This window comes from Triturus cristatus, chromosome 4_2 (genome assembly GCF_964204655.1).
Source record: "Triturus cristatus chromosome 4_2, aTriCri1.1, whole genome shotgun sequence".
In the NCBI taxonomy this organism is placed as follows: domain Eukaryota; kingdom Metazoa; phylum Chordata; class Amphibia; order Caudata; family Salamandridae; genus Triturus; species Triturus cristatus.
Window position 1 is genome coordinate 470,691,185 of NC_140586.1, and position 20,757 is coordinate 470,711,941.

Here is a 20,757-nt window from a genome sequence, read left to right on the forward strand (position 1 = left end):
TCCAGCCTTTGGTGCATGTGAAACGCGGGATCTTAACTGGGCAGGCAGGCAATGTTCCGCAACAGGTAGCTGTGTAACAATTACAGTCACTGTAAAATGGCAACCAATTTTCAGATGAGGTAAAGAACCTGTTGAAGCACTGCTGAAGCTCTGTAACTGAGAGGGATAGGGAGCAAACGGGAAGTATACAACCAAAGGGAAACATGCAAGAGATAATACGAAAGTTAAGGGGTATATAAACAGTGTGCAACATATAACAGGCAATTCCATTCAGCTTTCTACTCATTGGTCAGAGGACAATTTCAAATCATGAACAGAACTTGTACAGAAATTAAAACTCTCCAGTGTATTTTGTTAAAGATTTTTGAGGCGTCATGATGGTGTGTAAAATTATTTGGGGGTGAGGGTGGAGGCATTTCCACTGGGCAGAATGGGGGATAACAGGTCACAAGGAAATGCTTTAGATGTCTCTCATGAAGGGGAAGAGGGCAATCAAGGGATCCAGAAAAGCAGTAAAGTGACACTGTAAACAAAATCGGTCGATAACAAATGGTGAACAATTAATGTTCACTGGACAGCGGGAAATATAACTGAAGGTAAACCGTGATACACTTAACTGTAGGCAAACCGTGATCAACAGTTATGCAATATAGGGATATTATAAGGAAGAAATCAGGAACATTGTTCATGATCTTCCTAGTTAGTCTTGAGACTTTTCCTGGCAAAATGAGAGGTTTTGGGAGATGGGGTAATAGGTGGAGGTAACTCTATGTGGTCTTAGTAATGCTTCTTGCTGGAGCCTGTTAGGCTTTTCTACTGGTTGCTAATGAATGCATGCTCCTTCGCTTCACCTTTCTGATCAGTGACTTGGATGGTTAGTAAGCACCTTGACTGGGTTTCACTGAAGGGATTAGTAGGTTGTGGTTCAAAGGTACAGGTTGGCATGAATTGTGCTAATTGGAGAGCATGATGGAAATTCCCAATTCAGGGCACCAGCCCCTTCAACACCGCATTCTGGCAATTAACCGCATCACTGTGTAATATGTAGTTATGTTATGTGTTTTACTTTGTTGTAGGTGAGTGTGTGTGTGAATCTATGTATAGGTGTTATTTCATCTGATATAGTGCTTGAGGGAAGGCTGTGGTGTACTGTGAGCATGTCTTCAGAATGTGTGATGCAGAAGTTGAACTTTGAAGAGGAATCTATCATTTGATGCAGCTGTGGAAGGCCATTTGTTTTGCTGTGCTCCTCCTTCTTGGGTGAATAACCTTGTGAATGCTGTCTCAAAGTGTCTTTTACATAAACTGGACCTTCATTTTTAAAATTATTGGCTTGTCCCATGTCACCATACAGAGCTGCACCATGAAGCACTGCCACCTCCCATATGTCATGATGTAAAGACTCACTGGCCTGGGGCACACAGCTACTCAGGATACCGAGGTGTATAAGACTGAATAGAATAACTGCATACCAAACTGAAACATATTTTGAATTACATCAAATTATAACACAGAATCATGGGCAGGCAGCAAGTGCAAGAAACGCTGAGCCCCACACCCGACCACAGATCACCTTCTGTTACAATCTTTGGTAGGGTTTAAGAGATAAGTGCTCAAAGCTAGGTATGAGGCATTGAGGAAAGAAAATCACAGTCAGACTACTTATCAATGACCCTCATGTAGTATCCCTCCTCTCTACTCTTAGCATCAATGTGCTCTGGCCATACTCCCTCAGGTCGAGTGATGGGTAACTTGCTATATGGACTTTGCGATGGGACTCACCATGGCCCTCCCTAAGTGTTGTGGTGCTATTAACTCACCTCAGTTTGGGTAGTTGGCGCCTTCAGATAAACCAACATACTAATGCACAGTGCGTACCTACATCAGCTGTGACAATCCTGGAAGTCAGGAGAGAGCTCAAACCAGAGCCCAAGTCAGTCAAACGGTTACATTTGTGCTTCTGAAGAAAGTATTTTGATAACACAAGCATCACAGTTTACTTCTATAATACCTCCTGATCCCCACATTAAATATACTTTTTGTGCCTTTTTAATCCTAAAACAGTTTTTTAAATTTTTTTGGGCATATTGACTTTTGATTTACTGTAATATTCTTTTGATGATGCTGTACATGTAATACATGCACTTGTTTTTCGGATGAAGGCCTTGCTTATGCCAAGCTACCAAGTGCATTCCTCAAAGAAACCTGCCTTTACTTTCGGGTGATAGACTGTTTTGACAGTGTGGGAGCTCAGTGACAGAGGGCCATATCTCCCTCAGCTTTAATATTCTGGTTTCCTACAATACAGCGTATTGATGGATTTAGAGTTGGACATTGTGAGGAAACGAAGATTCATAGATTAGGCTAGTTTCATTTTGTAAAAATTCTTGACATTTGTCTCCATTTAATTATTCATAAATAAAACTTACTCCACCGCCCATGAAATCTTCCTCCATGGGGAATCCATATTATCACCAACACCTATGGAATCAGGATCAGAGACAAAGAATAACTTGGAGGAATATAAATAACGAAATAATGTATAAATTGTCTCAAATTGAATACGAACCTTCTACACGATATACTTCAATATCAACCAAGGTTCTGTCATCTCCAAATAGGTCAATAGTTTTAAATTCGTAATCATTTGTAGCATTTGAGGCAACTTGTAAACCGTTAGCAAGAAATTGCAATGATACATTTCCAAAGGTGGGTCCATACTGTGACAGGTCATAAAGTGCAGCACCTGAGTTCTTAACAGGAATTTTCATAGGGTGAGGGAGGTCATCCTTTGTGTTAATTCCGAAGAGAAAGGCGTTATCATCTTTTACAAACACCTGTCTTGACCTGAAACCTTCACTTGAAAACCCTCCAAAAATATACCCTGAATTATTATACCCAACCACTAAAGTAGATCCCTGTGCGTCACATTTATTATGAAATGCTTGAGGAGTGACCCCGTGCTCACTTCCCTTGTACACAAGGCACAAGCGAGCACTTCCCAAGAGCTGGCAGAGTTGTTTTTCAACATCTTTTCTTAACCTTGACCGGACTTCAGGCATTCTTTTGGATCTAAAGGAACAGAAAAAAACAAATGTATTAATAAAATGTATATTAAAGTGAAGCTTCATTTAAATTAGCAGTGAATTAAAACCCATCCCGATTAACATGCTACATGCCTATATAATTCTTGTACAAGACATATGTAAAATAAACAGTTCATTTTATGACACCTAGATAGATGCGATACAAATTTCGCCCAATTATGTCACAAAACACCTAACTTTTCCTCTTGGCATTCCCGGTCTGGGGCATTTTCAAAGAATTCTAGATGACAGAAGTCAGACCTCTCTTAAGTGAATGAAGGGGCATACAAAAGCAAAAGCCTGCTAGATTTAGCTCATTTATTTCTTTACCTTTGTGAACAGTTAAACTAGTCGGCATCAAATGTACTACTTTCAGATTTATCAGCTAATGTTAACAGTCTACCTGCAGTTTTGGGGTCTCCCCTTATGTGACCAGCAGAAACAAGAGAAATCACTCGGGTTGCAAAATAACAGAGGCTGCACTCTGAACCTGGGTGAGAAAAACTGCCTACTGTTGAAATTTGTAGCCTTCTTTAACCCCTTTGCTGCCAGGCCTTATTCCCGCCACCCCCCCCCCCCCATGCCACGCTTTTTTTGGCTATTTGGGGTAGTTTGTGCTTAGGCCCCCATAACTTTTTGTCCACTTAAGGTATCCACGCCAAATTTGTGTCTTTTTCTTCCAATATCTAGAGGATTCTAAAGGTACCCAGGGGTTCTGGATTCCCCTGGAGGGCACCGAGAAATTAGGCAAAATAGAGATACATTTAGTTTTTTGGGGCAAAAATTGGAAAAATGTGCTGCAGAAGACAGTGTCTGTTTTTTCCTCTGTAAAGGGTATTAACACAGAGTTTGTGGTGCTAAAATCACCATCCTTCCAGCTTTCAGAAACAGCAGAACGTTTGTAAAAAAACAAACATTTTCTACACAGTTTTGTATTTTTACTGGGACACAGCCTATTTTTCCTTTTTTTCTGCTTTCAACCGCCTTCCAGTTAGTGGTAGAAATGGGTGTGAAATCAATAATAGATCCCGGAATGCTATACATTTCTGAAAAGTAGACAAAATTCAGAATTCAGCAAGGCGTCATTTGTGTAGATCTTTCATGTTTCTTTTATAGAAACTAACAGTTGAAAATGTTCACCTGTAACTTCTTCTAAGTATGAAAGATATTTGAAAGCAATATAACCGTTACGTCCGCTGGACCCTTCTGGTTGTGGGGATATATAGGACTGGTAGGTTCACCAAGAACCCGAGGAACCCAGAGCCAATAACTGAGCTGCGTCTTGCAATGGTTTTTCATTGTGTACCGGGTATTTAGCAATTCATTTGGTAAAATATAAAGAGTGAAAAATAGGTACCAAGCAAAACTAAATATTTCTGAAATGGGAACAAAATATAGAGTTTAGAAGCAGTGGTTATTTGCACATCTCCAAAATTGTGGGTACCCATACAAGCATGTGAATTCGAGGACATTTTTACAAATTGTCTTAAATTTGGAAGACAGAAATGCAAAGTAAGTCAATTGGTAATAACACTTGTTCTACTATTCTGTGTTCCTCTAAGTCTCCCGATAAAAATGCTACCTCAATTGTGTGGGTAGGCCTAGTGCCTGCAACTGGAAACGTCCCAACTCGCAATGCGAACACATCAAATTTTTCCAGTGAAAACAGACCCTTTGTTCCTAGCTGTGGATTTAGGACCCTAGCTCAGTCAGCACCTAGCAAAACCTAGAAAACCTATACATTTTTGAAAACTAGACATCCAGGGGAATCCAGGATGGGGTCGTGGTACCCAGAATCCTTTACAAACCTCAAACTTTGTCAAAAAATCGACATTTTCCTCACATTTCTGTGATGGAAAGTTCTGGAATCTGCGAGGAGTCACAAACGTCCACCCTCCTAGCACTCTCCAAAGTCTCCAGATAAAAATGGTACCTAACTTGTGTGGGTAGGCCTAGTGCTCACAACAGGAAACAGCCCAAAACCCAACGTGAACAGTGAAAACTGACCCTTTTTTTGCAATGTGCCTTGCTGTGGATTTTAAGCCCTAGATCAACTGGCACCTAGCGAAACCTACCAAACCTATACATTTTTGAAAGCTAGACACCATGGGGAATCCAGGAAGGGGTGACTTGTGTGGCTCTCACCAGGTTCTGTTACCCAGAATCCAATGCAAATATCAAACTTAGTAAAAAAAAATCACATTTTCCTCACATTTCTGTGATGGAAAGTTCTGGAATCTGCGGGGAGCCACAAACTTTCACCCACCAGGCCTTTTGCAAAGTCACCAAATAAAAACAGTACCTCACTTGTGTGGGTAGGCCTAGTGCCCACGACAAGAAACGGATGAAAACGCAACATGGACACATCACATTTTTCCAGTGAAAACTGACCCTTTTTTGCAATGTGCCTAACTGTGGGTTTAGGACCCTAGCTCAGCCAACAGCCAGCAAAACCTAGCAAACCTATACATTTTTCAAAACTAGACACCCAGGAGAATCCAGGATGGGGTGATTTGTGTGGCTCTCACAAAGTTCTGTTACCCAGAATCCCTTGCAAACCTCACACTTTGTCAAAAAACACATTTTCCTTACATTTCTGTAATGGAAAGTACTGAAATCTATGGGGAGCCACAAAGTTCCACCCACCCAGCATTCCTCCAAGTCTACTGATAAAAATAGTACCTCACATGTGTGGGCAGACCTAGTGCTCGCTACAGGAAATGGCCCAAAATGTATTGTGGCGGCATCAAAAATGATAATTCACAAAAGGACCTGGTTTTGCAAGGGGTCCCCTGCGTTTTTGGCCAAGGGCTCGGCGGCCATAAAGGGAAATTAACCAAACCCAGACATTTCTGAAACCTAGATACCCGGGGGAGTCCAAGGATGTGTGACTTGCGTGGATTCCCCTACATTTTCCTACCCAGAATCCCCAGCAAACCTCAAATTTGGCTAAATAAATCACATTTGTCTCACATTTGTGTGTGGGAGAATTGTGGAATCATCAGGTTAGCACAAATTACCCACTACCCAGCGTCCCCCCCCAAGTCTTCGGATAAAAATGGTACCTCACTTGTGTGGGTAGGTCTAGTGCATGTGACAGGAAATGGCCCAAAATATATTGTGGAGGCATCAAATCAATCACAAAACAACCTGGTTTTGCTAGGGGGTCACCTGCGTTTCTGGCCCCAGGATCGGCGGTCATGTAGGGAAACCTACCAAACCCAGACATTTTTAAAACTAGACACCTGGCGGAGTCAAGGATGTGTGGCTTGCATGGATCCCCCAACGTTTTCTGCCACAGAATCCCCTGTAAACCTCAAAATTTGCTAAAAATTCAAATTTTTCTCACATTTCTGGGGGGGAGGGGGGAATTGCAGCGCTGGCACAAATTTCCTACCCCCCAATGCTCCCCTCCCCTGAGTAAAATTCCATCTAGGGAAACCTGCTAAACCCAGACCTTTCTGAAAACTAGACACCCGGGGGAGTCCAGGGATTTGTGGTTTGCATGAATCTACCAACGTTTTCTTATCCAGAATCCAAAGCAAACCTCAAATTTAGCTAAAAAGTCAAATTTTCCTCACATTTCTGCGTGGCAAAATTGTGAGATCACCGTGCCGGCACCAATTTCCAACCACCCAGCGTGCCTCTCAGTCTCCTGATAAAAATGATACCTCACTTGTGTGAATATGTTCGCACAAAAAGGGGAGCAACTCTTGCCTAAGGGGCCGCTTTCTGACATGCCTATAAACACATCACTGGTGCCTAGTGGGCTATCTGCCCCCCAGGGGGTCAGAAAGACAGGCACATTTTGGGGGGATGAGGCATTTGCATCAGCAAATATGGGCAGCCCACACCTCTCTTTTATCAAAAAAATCCCTAGTGTCTAGTGTGCTTTCTGCCCTCCGGTGGCAGATCGGGGGTAATAACCCCCATCTGCCCCCTCAAGGAGCGCAGAAAGACATTCCCTCTTTTGTTTGGGGATTGGGGGCATTTGCATGGCCATTCTGGGCAGCCCCCACCCATCTTTTAGATAGAAAAAAAAATCCCTGGAGTCTAGTGTGCTTTCTGCCCCTTCGGGAGGAACATATGTGCATATAATATAGGCAGCCCCTAACCCTATGTTTGCACACACAAAATAATCCCTGGTGTCTAGTGTGCTTACTGCCCCCCCCCCCACCCTGGACAGGCAGACTGGGGGCTATTGCCTCTAGCTGTTACTCGGGGAGTAGGGGGGCAGAAAGACTGTGCCAAATTTGCAGAGGGGTGGGGGCATTATAATGCTCTTTTAGGGCGCCCCCCACCCCTAAATGTGCGCATAAAGCAAATCCCTGGTGTCTTGTGTGCTTTCTGAATCCCCTCACCCCCCCCCCCCCGATTGGCAGCTACAGTCATCATCTGCGCCCGTGGGAGGCAGAAAGACTGTGCCAATATTTTAGTGGGGTGGGGGCATAATAATGCCCATTTAGGGCAGCCCCCACCCATAAATGTGCACAAAAAAACCCCCTGGTGTCTAGTGTGCATTCTGCCCCCCCCCCCGGGCACCAAGACTGAAATGTTCCTAAATTTAATGGGAGGAGCATGGCTGGTGTCTAGTGGGTGGATCCCTACTTGGGATCGACATTCTGCTGCAATCCCCAAGCAGGTATCGACTAGGGAAGGGTAGGTACCATTGGAAAGGGGAGATTGTCCCCTTTCTAATGATACCTCTCCTCTTTTCCTACGTGCTCGGGGGCTGAGATAGCTCCCTGAGCATTTAGGCAATAAAACTGAATTGAGCCAATCGGCTCATTTCAGTTTCCATTTCAGTGTAATGACATTGGTGCGCCATGTCATCATCACTACACTGCTTCTTCCCCAGCTCCCGAGGCTCAATGAAAAACAAGCATTGGCATAGCCAATAGGTCTCGCCTTTGGGACCTTATAAGTGTTTAGCCATGCAACAGTTGCATAACTAAATACTTATAAGGTTCCAAAAGCGAGACCTATTGGCTATGCCAAGCGGCCGTTGGGCCGCGAAAGTGAAAGTGATCGCGATCACGATGAAACATCAAAGCGGTCGTGCGGCCGGAAAGTGAAAGCAATCGCGGTAAAGTGCGGCGCGCGCGCCCGCGCACATGCACTGTAGCTCTAGGCTGGCCTGGTGGCACTTTTTGGAGCCCTCTCAATAAGTCTCGCCAGACCAGCGCATGCGCTGGGTCAGGCGAGACCTAAAAAGAAATCACTCTGCTGTTCACAGCAGAGGGGCAGAGGGATTTCTTACTGCTGTGCCGAGGACGTAATGGTTACGTCCCTGGCACAGCAGCACCGCTGCCGAGGACATAACCATTACGTCCTCGGCACGGAAGGGGTTAACACTTATACTATTTAGCAAAAGGTGAAAAAATGTATAATAGAAGGCGGTGTTTCTTAACCTTCAGGGAAACCCACTGAATCATTTTTGAAATCCAGGAATCCCAATGAGTCATTATTGGAATCAGGGAATACCAGCCTAAGAAATTTTGATGATGTGAACCACAAAACAAAACACAAAAACAAGCAGTTATCAAACATATACACAAATTAAAAATATTCTAATTAATCCACAGACAAATATAAAGAAATCAAAATGTTAATTTTAATGGCAAGGCTTTAGCTTTTCTAATCTCAGATGAGGCCACCTATCTTCCATACTATATTCTGTTTGATGCACTTGAGCTCCTCTCTTAAAGGAATCTGAGGATACTAACTTAATTTTCTAGCATTCAATTTAAAAATTCCTTCACATTTACAGAACATTTTGCCATTTTCAGTTTGATATGTTGCTCCTTTATCTACATAAACTTAATCAATCTGAAAATATTGATACATTTTCTAAGCAGTTGCAGACCCCCTGGGTAGGCGTAGCGGGAACCCGGACGACTAGTTAAGAGCCACTGGTATACTTCTGCTTGTGACAGAGCCACTCACAATGATTAGGCTGAGGCAACACCAACAAAGTAACTCATATTCTACCAACAGTGTTCAAGGATTAATTAAACAGCCATCTCTGATTTTTTGGGGAATTGGGGATTTAAGGCATTTTGTCACAGCAAGGTTTAGTGAAACCTGACCTTGGGGCAGTTCAGATACAAAGGTCCAAACAAAGAAGCACTACAATAAGCATATTTTCTTCTTGTAGATACTATAGCAATATGGTCATTCATATGGTGACACGTATTAACTAAATTGTTACTAGGTGCATCAATAATTGGGGTTATTACCCACCCTTATAGTATTCTTTTTACAGACTTGGTTTCGAGCACACGGCCCACAAGTATAAACCAAGGTACTCAACCAATTTAACTAGCTTTTTGGGCATGCATTGGGCATGCATTGCATTGCAATGGAACAATTAGAACCCCAGAGCCTTATTTTTTCATAAAGGCCGTATCTTTTTTGTGATTAATTGTAATGAATTAGGGACTGGGTCAAGGAACTGTAAGAAACTTTCTACTGGTTTACTGGGGTGTGAGACCTGGTCAAGCGGCAAGCACAATCCTTGCTCAACCCCCTGGTAGCTTGGCAGAGAGCAGTCAGGTTCAACTTAGAGGCACTGTTTAAAGTATTTGGCAACACTTCGAACAGTAAAAGAGTGAAAACATGACACAAAAGATCCCATACCAGGTTAGAAAAATAAAGCCTAGGTTAATAAATAAAAGAAGACCAAAACAACAAAAATGCATCAGCAGAACCAGAGATATTGAATTTTAAAGTGTTTAGGGAAAATAGCGCCAAAAGGCATAAATCGCCAACTGTGACTATCTGGCCATGTCGGACCGGGACAAAGTCACAAGTCCAGGCCGACCACAAAAATACACAGGCTTGCTACAGGGCCCACTGAACAAAGTACCTTCAATCCTGGTTTGCAGAGTATTGAGTGGATCTGCGTCGAAGATGCGTTGCGCAGCCAAAGCGATGCATCTGTTCCGTGATGCGAAGGAGTGCGGAGCCGTCAAGGATCCTGTTGACAGGGCTGGCGATGCTTAGGCTGGTGTTGAGGATGTGGTGTGAAGTTGGGGTGATGCATCGGTTCCGAAGAGCTGCAAGGCTACGATGTGGAGTCAGGCGTCGTAGTCAAGGCTGCCGTCAACAAGGGATTCCAAGACTTGAGTCGAGGATGTGTTACACAGTGGTTTTGTGGGTTGCAGCAGCAAAGTTTGTCTTTGCAACAGGTCCAATCAACACAGCAGTAGGGATGCGTTGGTTCTGCGAGGGTTGCACCACGCTGCAGAGGAGATGAATTGGTTTTGCTGGTAGGCCTTAAGCCTACTTCTAAGGGCCCAGGACTGGGGTGGAACCACTTGAAGGGTCGACTCACAGATGAGAGAGTCTAGGTGCAGGATTTAAGCTATCCTGGCTGATGAGGGGTGATATCCCAAAACCGATCCCAATATGTTTGCTTCTGCTGTGGGTTGAAAGCGTCAACACTCCGTCCATCATCTTGTTGTGTTTGCTATGTTAACCCTCAGTGGCCAAGGGTATGCCCAGATGTGGATGCTTTGCTCACTGTGCCACTGGATTCAAGCTAGCCTGGCTGATGAGGAGTGATACCCCGAAACCGGTCCCAGGACCTGGCCTGGCAGGTCAGACTGGACTCTTCCCATGAGGAGAAGGGTCAAGACTGATTTGCATATGGCTAGGTTCAAACTAGGGCGGCACAATGAGCAAATAAACGATGGATTCAACCCAGATCTCTTGACTGGGGTTGAGTGGCTGAAAAGCTTTCACACTCTGTCCATCATCTTGTTGTGTTTGCAACTTTCTAAAAGTGGTATTTTAAGTACTGAGATTTAAAATCTGACTTCACCATAAGTTAGGATTTTAAATTAGCTTTACAGAGACACAAAACATGAACCAATTATCTCCTCCCATTTGGAAATTACAAAATGTAATAAGGCAACCCCAATATTATCCTATGGGAAAAATAGGCCTTGTAGTAGTGATAAACACATTTCTGAGTTTTTCACTACCATGCCATTTAAAACTTAAAAATACATGTCCTACTTTTGGAATATATTGCACCCTGTCCTCTGGGCTGTCCAGGGTCTACCTTGGGTGACTTATATGTATTAAAAAGGACGGTTTGGGCCTGGCAACAGATTTATTTTAACAAGTCGAAATAGTTGTTTAAAACTGCAAAAACAGGCTCTGCAATGGCTATCCTGAGACATGTTTAAGGAGCTTCTAAAAGTTGGTGGCACAATCAGTGCTGTAGACACACTAGTAGAATTTAAAGTACAGGCCCTGGGTACATATAGTGCCACTTTACTAGGGACTTCTAAGTAAATTAAATATGGGAATTGGGTATAAGCCAATGTTACCAGGTTTTAAGGAGATAGCACAAGCATTTTAGCCCTAATTAGCAGTGGCAAAGAGCACAGAGTCCTAAGGCCAACAAACATTAATTCAGCAAAAAGTAGGAGGAGGAAGGCAACACATTTGGAGGTGACCCTGCACAGAGGGCCAGGTCCAATAGGAACTATGTGGAAATATAGACTTCAAAAATATATTTTGCAAAAGCTAAAACTTATTAAAGGTCTCTTCACAAAATCTCTATAAGCACCCAATCCCTTTTTCAAGCACTTGACACCAAACAACCAAGTATGTTGGGACTGGTATTAAAAATTTAATTTGACCCACTGTTAAAATATGAAGTTAATTAGCTTAGATTAAATTATAATTGATTTTCTTTTTGGCCTAAGGACTCACCACGCTTTAGCACTGTTACCCAGTGCTTAAGTGCTTCTGCTCTACACCCAAATGGCACATTTATTGTATTTATAAGTCCCTTGTAAAGTTGTAATATATGTACCAGGGGCCAGTAAATGTGAATCGTGGACCTGTGGCACTTGCTGTTCCACACACTAAAATAGCCTTTTAAAATATGTCTCAGGCCTTCAACCACAAAATTTAGTGAAGTTTTAAACTGCCATTTTGACCTGGCGAAATCAACCTTTCGTCATGCCTAAACTTTCCTTTTCAATACATATAAGTCACCCTTAAGGTAGGCCCTAGATAGCCCAGTAGCCCATAGTGAAGGGTGCTATGTAATCAACAGGTTGGACATGTACTTTCAAGTTTTACGTCTCCCGGTAGTGAAAAAAAACCTACATTTGTTTTTAACTATTGTAAGGCCTATCTCTCTCATTGGAAGAACATTGGGTTACCTTATTGCATTTAACAAGTGATAACTTTTGATTGAGAGCAGGTAGGAATGTCATTTGTACACTCCCATGAATTGTAATTTAAACCCCTCTTTAATGGTAAAGTTAGACTTTGTCACAAATCTGAAATTGCCTATTTTAGAAAGTTGCCATTATCTTGTCCTAACCATCTGGTGCCTGCAGCCTGTGTCCTAGGTCAAATGACTGGGTGTAGTTGGCAGTTGGCCTTTGCATATTCCTCCCAGACAGTGACACACAGGGGGACTAGATGCTGCTGGAAGGATGAGCCATCAGCCAGGATGGGAGGCTCAAGCTGTTCCCTGCCCTGCTCTCATTTCAAAGGTCTACATCTAGCACACTCACAATGAAACTGACACCAGTCTTTGTCCCCCTTGACTCCTTGTAGCCTGGCAGGGGAAGGGAAAAAATTAAAAGAGCTAGATGTGTGGGTAGACCAAGGTTTCCCCCAGTTCAAAAGCTGGCATCAGGTATAACCATTGGATTTTCAGAGCCACTATTCAGAGCACTCCTTGAGTAGAAGGCTTCCGAAGGGTTACCTTGTACTTCAGAGGACTGCCCTTGTTTCTCAGAGGAGTGTCCTGCTGCTACCAGAGGACTGACCTGCTGCTTGAGGCCTGCCTTGTCTTCGAGTGGACTGCCCTGCTGCTTGAAGGAGAGAGGACCATCTCTTCGAAACTATGACTAACCAAAGTTACTTCAAGTGTCGGCTGACTGACCACCTGTTCTGAGATAAAGGGGACACAACAAACTCCAAAGGCCTACCTGCAGTTTCCCAGTGAACAAGTGGACATGCCTGCACCCTGCTGGCCTCTGCTATAGTGAGTCCCTGGTCTCCAAGAGGTTCCTCCCCTTTGCTGGAATCAGAGTGTACTCTGGAAAAAAAAGTGCAAAATCCTGTAATTTTGGGCACTTTGTGACCGCCAATGGGCCTGTTAGCACTGAGATCTTGCCACCCGTGACAACCGCCTAAGCGAAGCTTTGGTGAATTTGACTCTTCGCACTACAGCTACTGCCAGCGACAATCTGCAACGCGAGCTCTGCACTTTATGCTAAAGCATATACAGTCTGTGGTGACCGACAATGCGAAGCTCCAGCAACGATCGCCAGCGATGCCCAACCAACTCTTTGCGCTACAGCGTAATCCATCCGCAACACCTGGACTGCTCTTTGCGGTACAGCAGCGACTATCCACAACACTCTCCCTGCTCCATGCAGCCTCCTATCCTGAGAACTAGACTCTTCAAGCCAAACTTTGAGTAGGTAACTTTTTGAGCAGGACTAAACTGGTCTCTGTATCCGGCCCGTGCTCTATCGTTTTTTGTTTTTAGGTGCTATACTTACCTACATTTTTTAAACTGAAATCTCATGTTTTACTGATTAGATGTTTGTTGTTTTGGTCACATTTTATTTATTTTATTTTACTCTATTTTTCTAAATCGCGATTGTTTCTTGTGCTGTGTTTTCACTTAATTATGGCTGGTGTGCTGCAGAATACTTTAGACTTATGGGCCAGATGTACCAAGGCATTTTGCAGTCGCAAAGAGTTCAATTTGCAAAATTGGGCCATTTGCATACCAAAATGACCTTTTGGTATGTACCAAATTCAAATTGCTATTCTATTACACGTTACCAAATCAAAATTTGGGTTTGCAACTCCATACTGAATTGGCATTTGGAAGGGACATATTTGGGGTGTCTCTTCTGAATAACGATTAGGATGCCTTAATTTTTTGCCTTAATGTTTTGCAACCAAAATCCAGTCGCCAAACAATATTAGTTTACCAACAACTAAAAGGCAGTGGCAACCTATTTCCAAATGGGAAGGCTCCCAAGGGAGCCCTTCCCCTTTGTGAATGTCAACCAAAAACATTTCTAAGATTAGACAGTGGTACATGTTTCTTAAAGTTTGTTAAAGATTTAATTAATGTACAAATTCAGTTTTCTTTAAGAAAAATGAGCTGCTTTAAAAAAAAATTGATTGCTTTATGTAAAATCTAACACAGACATGGTGGTCTGCTGATCCTAGCAGGCCACCATCCCTTTGATAGAAGTGTTGTGGTTCATTAATATTCATGAGGTAGGTCGATCTGTCACCCACTATGATTCAGTATTTCACAAACTGAACTATGAGACCATAGGTCAGTTTGCAAAATACCACAGTGGGTGCAAAAATACAAGTCGTCAATTGTGAACAATTTTTTGCGACCAGTGTTTAGTACATCTGGGCCAATATTTATTTGCGTCTGACCTGGTAGCACTGCTCTCTGTAAACTGACTGTTGCTTACAAGAAAGCCTTGGATGATTTAAATATTTTTCCAATTGACAGATAAAAGGAAATGCCACCTCCTAGGTGGAGCCGCATAGTGTTTGGGGGAGGGGTTGGTAGGAAGCCAATAGAAACCTGTGGTGCAGAAAGTTCTGGCACGCATAGCTGCCAGAAAGGAAGTGGAAGAAGGAAGTGCTGGAACTGAAAACATGTTCTGGCTTTACATTTCACTTGTTAAATATTGGACAGCGAACAAACAACAGACATTGAGACAGCTAGGGCCACTAATGAATGCTAATTGGGCCTCATACTAAGGTCTAAGCAGAATATGACCACAAGCAGATTTGTAGATCTGGCAATAGGCCCTGCCAAAAAGCAAAATGAAATGCCGTGGAAAAGTGTTTCTTGTTCTCCCCTCCACCTTCCCCCGAAAATATAGAAAAAGAACTGTATAGATGGGCGGAAGCTGAACCTGCAGCTTTGTTTGAACTGAAAGTACAAAGTGGGAGCACTGCACAAATTACTTATTAGTACACTTTCCTGCCAAAGGTGGCAGAAAAAAAATGACACCAGACCCTCATGAAAGAGTCATGTATCAATAATAAACAGAAAATCTATTTACCAACACAAAATAGCATAGAAGCATGGGCTCCCTGTCATGAAAACCTTTTGAGCTCCAACACCTCAAAGGGCAGAAGCTTACGAGCAGATTGTGAGAAAGTGCCTCTTTTTGCATAGTTAGCCACCACTTTTTGCCTGGTTTTGGTGTGGTTTCAATTGTAGTGCACAGGATCCCTGCCATCCAGGTCCACTATGCCAATGCTGCTTCCCTAAAAACATATCCCCAATTGGTATTTCTGCCCCCTGTCTCTGGTAAGTGGTACTTTGGGGACCTAGGGCCTGGGAGCTGAAGAGGGTCTCCAGGGACCCCCCCTCACTGGGACCATACAGTAGTAATGTTGTCCATGCTGTTATGATGTAATCCAAGTAGGGTTATTCAGGTAATCACACAAGTAGTATGAATCTTCATCAGTAGGTGTACAGGTGCTGTAGGGCAGCCCCACCAGGAGCAGCCTGCTATCTGCTCAGCCCCATCCATCATCTGTCATCACAGATCAAGTAACACAGGCATTCCACTCATGGCCCATTCAAAAACATTCAATACAGAGCACACACACACACACAGGCTGAGTAGCTAGGACATGGTAACATAGAACATGAATCAGAGCGCAGGAATACTACATATATCTTCCCTAATAAACAGAAGAACAAAAACAAAACTTTGAAACATGAGCATGAAACGAAAACTTTAAACAAGAAAGTACAGCAAACATTAACAGTCCACAACCCAAAGATGAAGGAAACACCGCCCGCATCATAAAGTGGAAATGAACTTTTAAAATAAGAGTCAAAAGCCCAGACCCAGGGATGACAGGAACACCGCATCACGAGAGGGTAAGAAACTAAAGACAAGAAGGAAAGATGGATACAGAATACCCACCCCCCTCCTTAATAAGCAAAAACGTCAAGATGTAAGTTTTCCATGTAAGTAGACAAGTCATGTGGACCAAAGGGACTGAAACCCAATATCCTGCCCCCAATTTAACTAAGGACAACAATATACATATATGCTCTCCATGTAGAGAGACAAGTCGTGTGGACTAAAGGGACTGAAACCCAATGTCCTGCCCCCACCATTAACAAGTGACCACCTGTAAAATATATGCTCTCCGTGTGAGGAGGCACACAAGGACAAAACCCTGCACAACAAAAACAAACGTGTGGCACATGTTGTCTTACGCACACAGGGACAAAACCCTGCAACCTAAAAGAAACGTGCGGCACAAGGTGTCTTATGCACACAGGGAACCAAACCCTGCATCAAAATTGATCATGCGGCACAAGCTGTCTTACGCATGCAAGGAAAAAGTCTCCCTGCAACAGGTCAACAAGGGAAAATAAAACCCTTAGAGCCCACCCTCATGTAAGGGCACAATGTCAAAAAGCGTAGGTATGTGACTAATGTACATATACATGTAAAATTATAATGAATTGAATTGAATTGAATAATGCAAACAAAACATACACAAATAAGCTCCATAGACAACCAATTCATCAAAACAAATAGTGTAGAAATTAGTAAAACAAACAGCCACACCGGTGAGCGACCCCTCACCCGAGTTGTCCCTTGGCATGACAGGGCACTCTGTAGAGACAATTGTCTCCTACGCGTATGATTAAGAAACTAGGTTCACCACAAAAGTCTCCTGAAAGTCCGGTGACAGAAATTGCCTTAAAACTTACAGAAAATGAACATCGTCAACCAGTAAAAGACTGCAAAACTTTCCTTCAATGAACGTTCCTTTAAAAAGAAAAGTACCTGGAAATTTTTGTGTACCACACAACAAACTGTGGAAACCCAGAAGAGAAGGAGTGGAGCAGATCCTTACACCGCAACGTCTCAGCACAGGATCAAATGTCAGGAATGGAAGAACAACGTGGTTGGCATAGCGAAGACAAATCACCAGCAAATAAAATGTACCACTGCCAACCCTAAGATGGAGGCACGTTGTCGGCGTCGCACAGGGTGGCTCCCTGCACGTAGAAGCTCCAACAACATCCCAAGTCAGGAACTAACGCCACAGAGGATCACTAGAAGAACACGGCGTCTTGAAGGATCCCACAGAGGGATAGCAGGTAAAGTTGCGCGAGCATTATTTGATTCAATAAAATTTGAAATACTGCACGCGCATATTGCAAACGTGCTGAACAGAGCTCGAGTATTGGTTTAAACGGCATTAGAGAGGTTGCGGTTGAAAAGTGAGTCTCAGCTATGTTAAAGAATAATAGACCAAGACTGTCTCACCTTTCCCAACTCCACACGAAGCCAATACAAACTGCTTCTGCAGCGATAGAACTGCCACTGGTGCTCCTCCTCAAACTCCCCTGTGCCAATAGCCAAATAGACCAAACTACAAAGTCAACAAGCAGGCATCATATGTCCCATGTAAAGGCGGCAGTTCACTTCTCTTTTCTCTTTTTTAATGTAAAGCTGAGACTGCAATGATCACTCCGGCTGCCGGCACACCCTCTTGATCACTCCAGATACATACTTGTCAGCTGGTATACAGGAAAATCATCTGTGAGACTGTGTAGAGCCACACCGTTCCGGTGTGGCCCACAGTATGTGCCCACATTGGTTCAGCTTCCAACACGATTGTGCAGCAAAACACTCCAATCACATGTCCTTGCACAAGGCACAATTCATGTTTATATGTGCCAGATAAACAAAGTACAGCACGCTTGATTTGGCGCAGCATAACACACCAAACAAATGTCCTTGCGCAACATTTATTTGAGTAAAGTGAGCCACGTACAAGTAAAAAGAAGATGCCTACTTCTCTTGATTGCGCACATTCTGTTGATATATGCCAGGTGAACACAATACAACACGCTTGGGCTGGGCTGTCTGATGTAAATGGGCACTGGTGGGTCTGCTTGGCGTGTTGTTTATGTTCCCTTTGTGGCTCCTTGAGTTTCTGTGTTGACACTTGTGGCTCATGATTGTTGCGTCTTGTTCCTGTTGTCTGCGCCTGACGTCTTCTCCCTGTTGTAGCTTCTTCCCAACATGTTGTAGAAGGCATCTAAAGTCGGTTCAGGCAACTTGTACCAACTGTAGAGTGTGGGGAGGTCTCCAACTCTTCGCCAAAAGATATGTAGTAATGTTGTCCATGCTGTTATGATGTAATCCAAGTAGGTTTATTCAGGTAAGTACACAAGTAGATAAATCTTCATCAGCAGGTGTATAGGTGCTGTAGAACAGCCCCACCAGGAGCAGCCTGCTAGCTGCTCAGCCCCATCCACCAACTGTCATCACGCATCCAGTCACACAGGCATTCCACTTATGGCCCATTCACCAACATTCCATACAGAACACACACACACACAGGCTGAGCAGCTGGGACATGGTAACATAGAGCATGAATCATAGCGCAGGAATACTACACATACCACTGCCCTTGTAGGCCCCAGTGAGAGGAAAAACAGCAAAGTTGACATGGCACCCTGCCTGGGTGCTATGCAAGCTAGCACGGTATGATGGTATAGTAAGTCACCCCTCTAGCAGGTCTCACAGCTAAGGCAGGGTGCACTATGCCACAGGTGAGGGAATATCTGCATGAACAGATTCCGATTATGCATAGGGATGCCTAGGATGGGGTTAAGAACCGGTTGAGGTGCCAGTAGATCAAATGGGTCCTTATGTTGACGCAAATGTCTTGGGATCTACTAATCGGTTTCTGGTTGATACAGGGGCTACCCAAAGTGCTCTGTCTAAAAAATGGTTCCTAGGGCTCTCCTGTCCAGCACAATGATACCATCGATAGGATTCAATGGGACACCTACACCTAGCCCACTTTCATAGTCATTTGAATTCGGACTTGACAAATTCACTGCAGAATGTCAATTTTTTGCTCTCCCCTACCACACCTCACAATATTGTGGGTATCGATATGCTTAAATATTTTCGTGCCACAATACGCTGTTCTCCGGAAGGTGTGCGTGTTATGTTAAATAACAATCATCCAATGGTTGAGAGATCCTGTCTTATCAATGAGGATGCCGCTCTGGCATCTTTACCTAGTGTGAAGAAAGACCACGGTTATTGTTACCATTTCTTGCCTCACACAGTCTCTAGAAAGAAATTACAATTTTGTAGACAGCAGGTTAACTATTTAGGTCACCTCATGTCTAAGGATGGACGTGCACTCACACCAGATCACATTCAGACCATTCTAGACACTCCTGTGCCCCGTACTCAGAAGGTTGTCCGTGCACTGATTGGCCTTACTTTTTTTTTGTAGGCAGTAGATCCCCAGTTTTTCCGCACATTATTAAACCTTTGTTGGCCCTTTTTGACTAAAGACACTCTGATGCCTTTCCCATGGATTACTGAATGTCAGAATGCCTTCTAACAGTCATGTCAAGCTCTTTGTTCTGCACCAGTATTAGGAACTCCAGACTACACTCACTAACAAGAGTATGTGAGCTTAGTACAGACTTACTTGTCAATATTTTTACCGACAGCAAGTACGCAATCGGGGTGGCATATAATTTTGGTCGCTTGTGGAAAGAAAGGGGTTTCCTCACCTCACATGGGACACAGATAGTGCATGGAGAATTAGTGAATAATCTTCTTATTGCCCTAACCTATCCTAAGAAAGTAGCAATTGTTAAATGTAGTGCACACAAGAAAGTGACTGATAAAATAGGAGCAGGCAATGCCTTTGCGGATTACATAGTACGTGAGACCGCAATGCAGCGAAGTACCACCTCCATGTATGTGGTGAAGTCACAAAGCTGAACGATGATGCCAGGCAGGAAGTGCTGGACATGCAACAATCTGCCTCTGCTGATGAACTACATCAATGGTCCAAGGAGGGAACACTAGATGATGAGGTCTGTTGGAGGAATAAAGATATGACCAAATGGAAGTTACCCACAGCCTACTTATATCCCTTGATTCACATGGCACATGGGCCGGCACATGTTGGTGCATTCTCAATAGCAAAACAACTTGTGCAAGTTTGGGATCATCCTGATATTGCCGGCACTGCTAAAAAGATAGTCTAGTCTTGTTTGGTTTGTCTCCAGTATAATCTTGGAAAGTGAACGCAAACTCCAACAGGAGGGTTTGCAACACTAACTGCGCCTTTTGAGGTCCTGCAAATGGACATCGGACCTCATTCCATTGGGCAAGTTGTAGAATATGTCATGAAAGGTTTGAGGATTAAGCAGAAATGTCATGTTGCTTTTCACCCACAGTCAGCCGGCCTGGTGGAGCATTACAACTCCACCCTGAAATTGAAATTGGCTAAAATACAGGCTTCCACGTCTTTGAAATAGCCTGATGCACTGTCCCTAGCTCTGTTTTCCATCAGATCGATATCAAAAGTACACGGTCTGGCATTACACCGCATCAAATAGTCTTTGGGAGGCCCATGAATATTTGGGGGTTCCCTAAGCCTCCTCCTATACATGATGTGCCCCATGTGTTGATGAGTGACTATTTGTCCCAGTTAACTGATAGCTGGTCTTCTTTTTAGCAGCAGGTACGGGAAGTTCTTCCAGACAGGTCGCAGGGTGAAGGCCACGAATTGCAGCCTGGCGATTCCATGCGCATGCCCTCGTGAGCCCAGCTGC

The 20,757-nt window shown here is 43.6% G+C and overlaps 1 protein-coding gene across 1 annotated transcript in view; it reads right to left on the bottom strand.

The window, feature by feature from the left end:
- LOC146834565 (interferon-induced protein 44-like) overlaps window positions 1-20,757 on the bottom strand; it is a 519,193-nt gene that overhangs the window by 319,268 nt on the left and 179,168 nt on the right. Inside the window, exons 2-3 of the mRNA XM_085601972.1 lie at window positions 2,570-3,072; window positions 2,430-2,481 (exon numbers count right to left, since the gene is read on the bottom strand). Coding sequence (XP_085458098.1) covers window positions 2,430-2,481; window positions 2,570-3,062 — 545 coding nt within the window. The 5' untranslated portion in view covers window positions 3,063-3,072. The remainder of the gene's footprint in view (window positions 1-2,429; window positions 2,482-2,569; window positions 3,073-20,757) is intronic.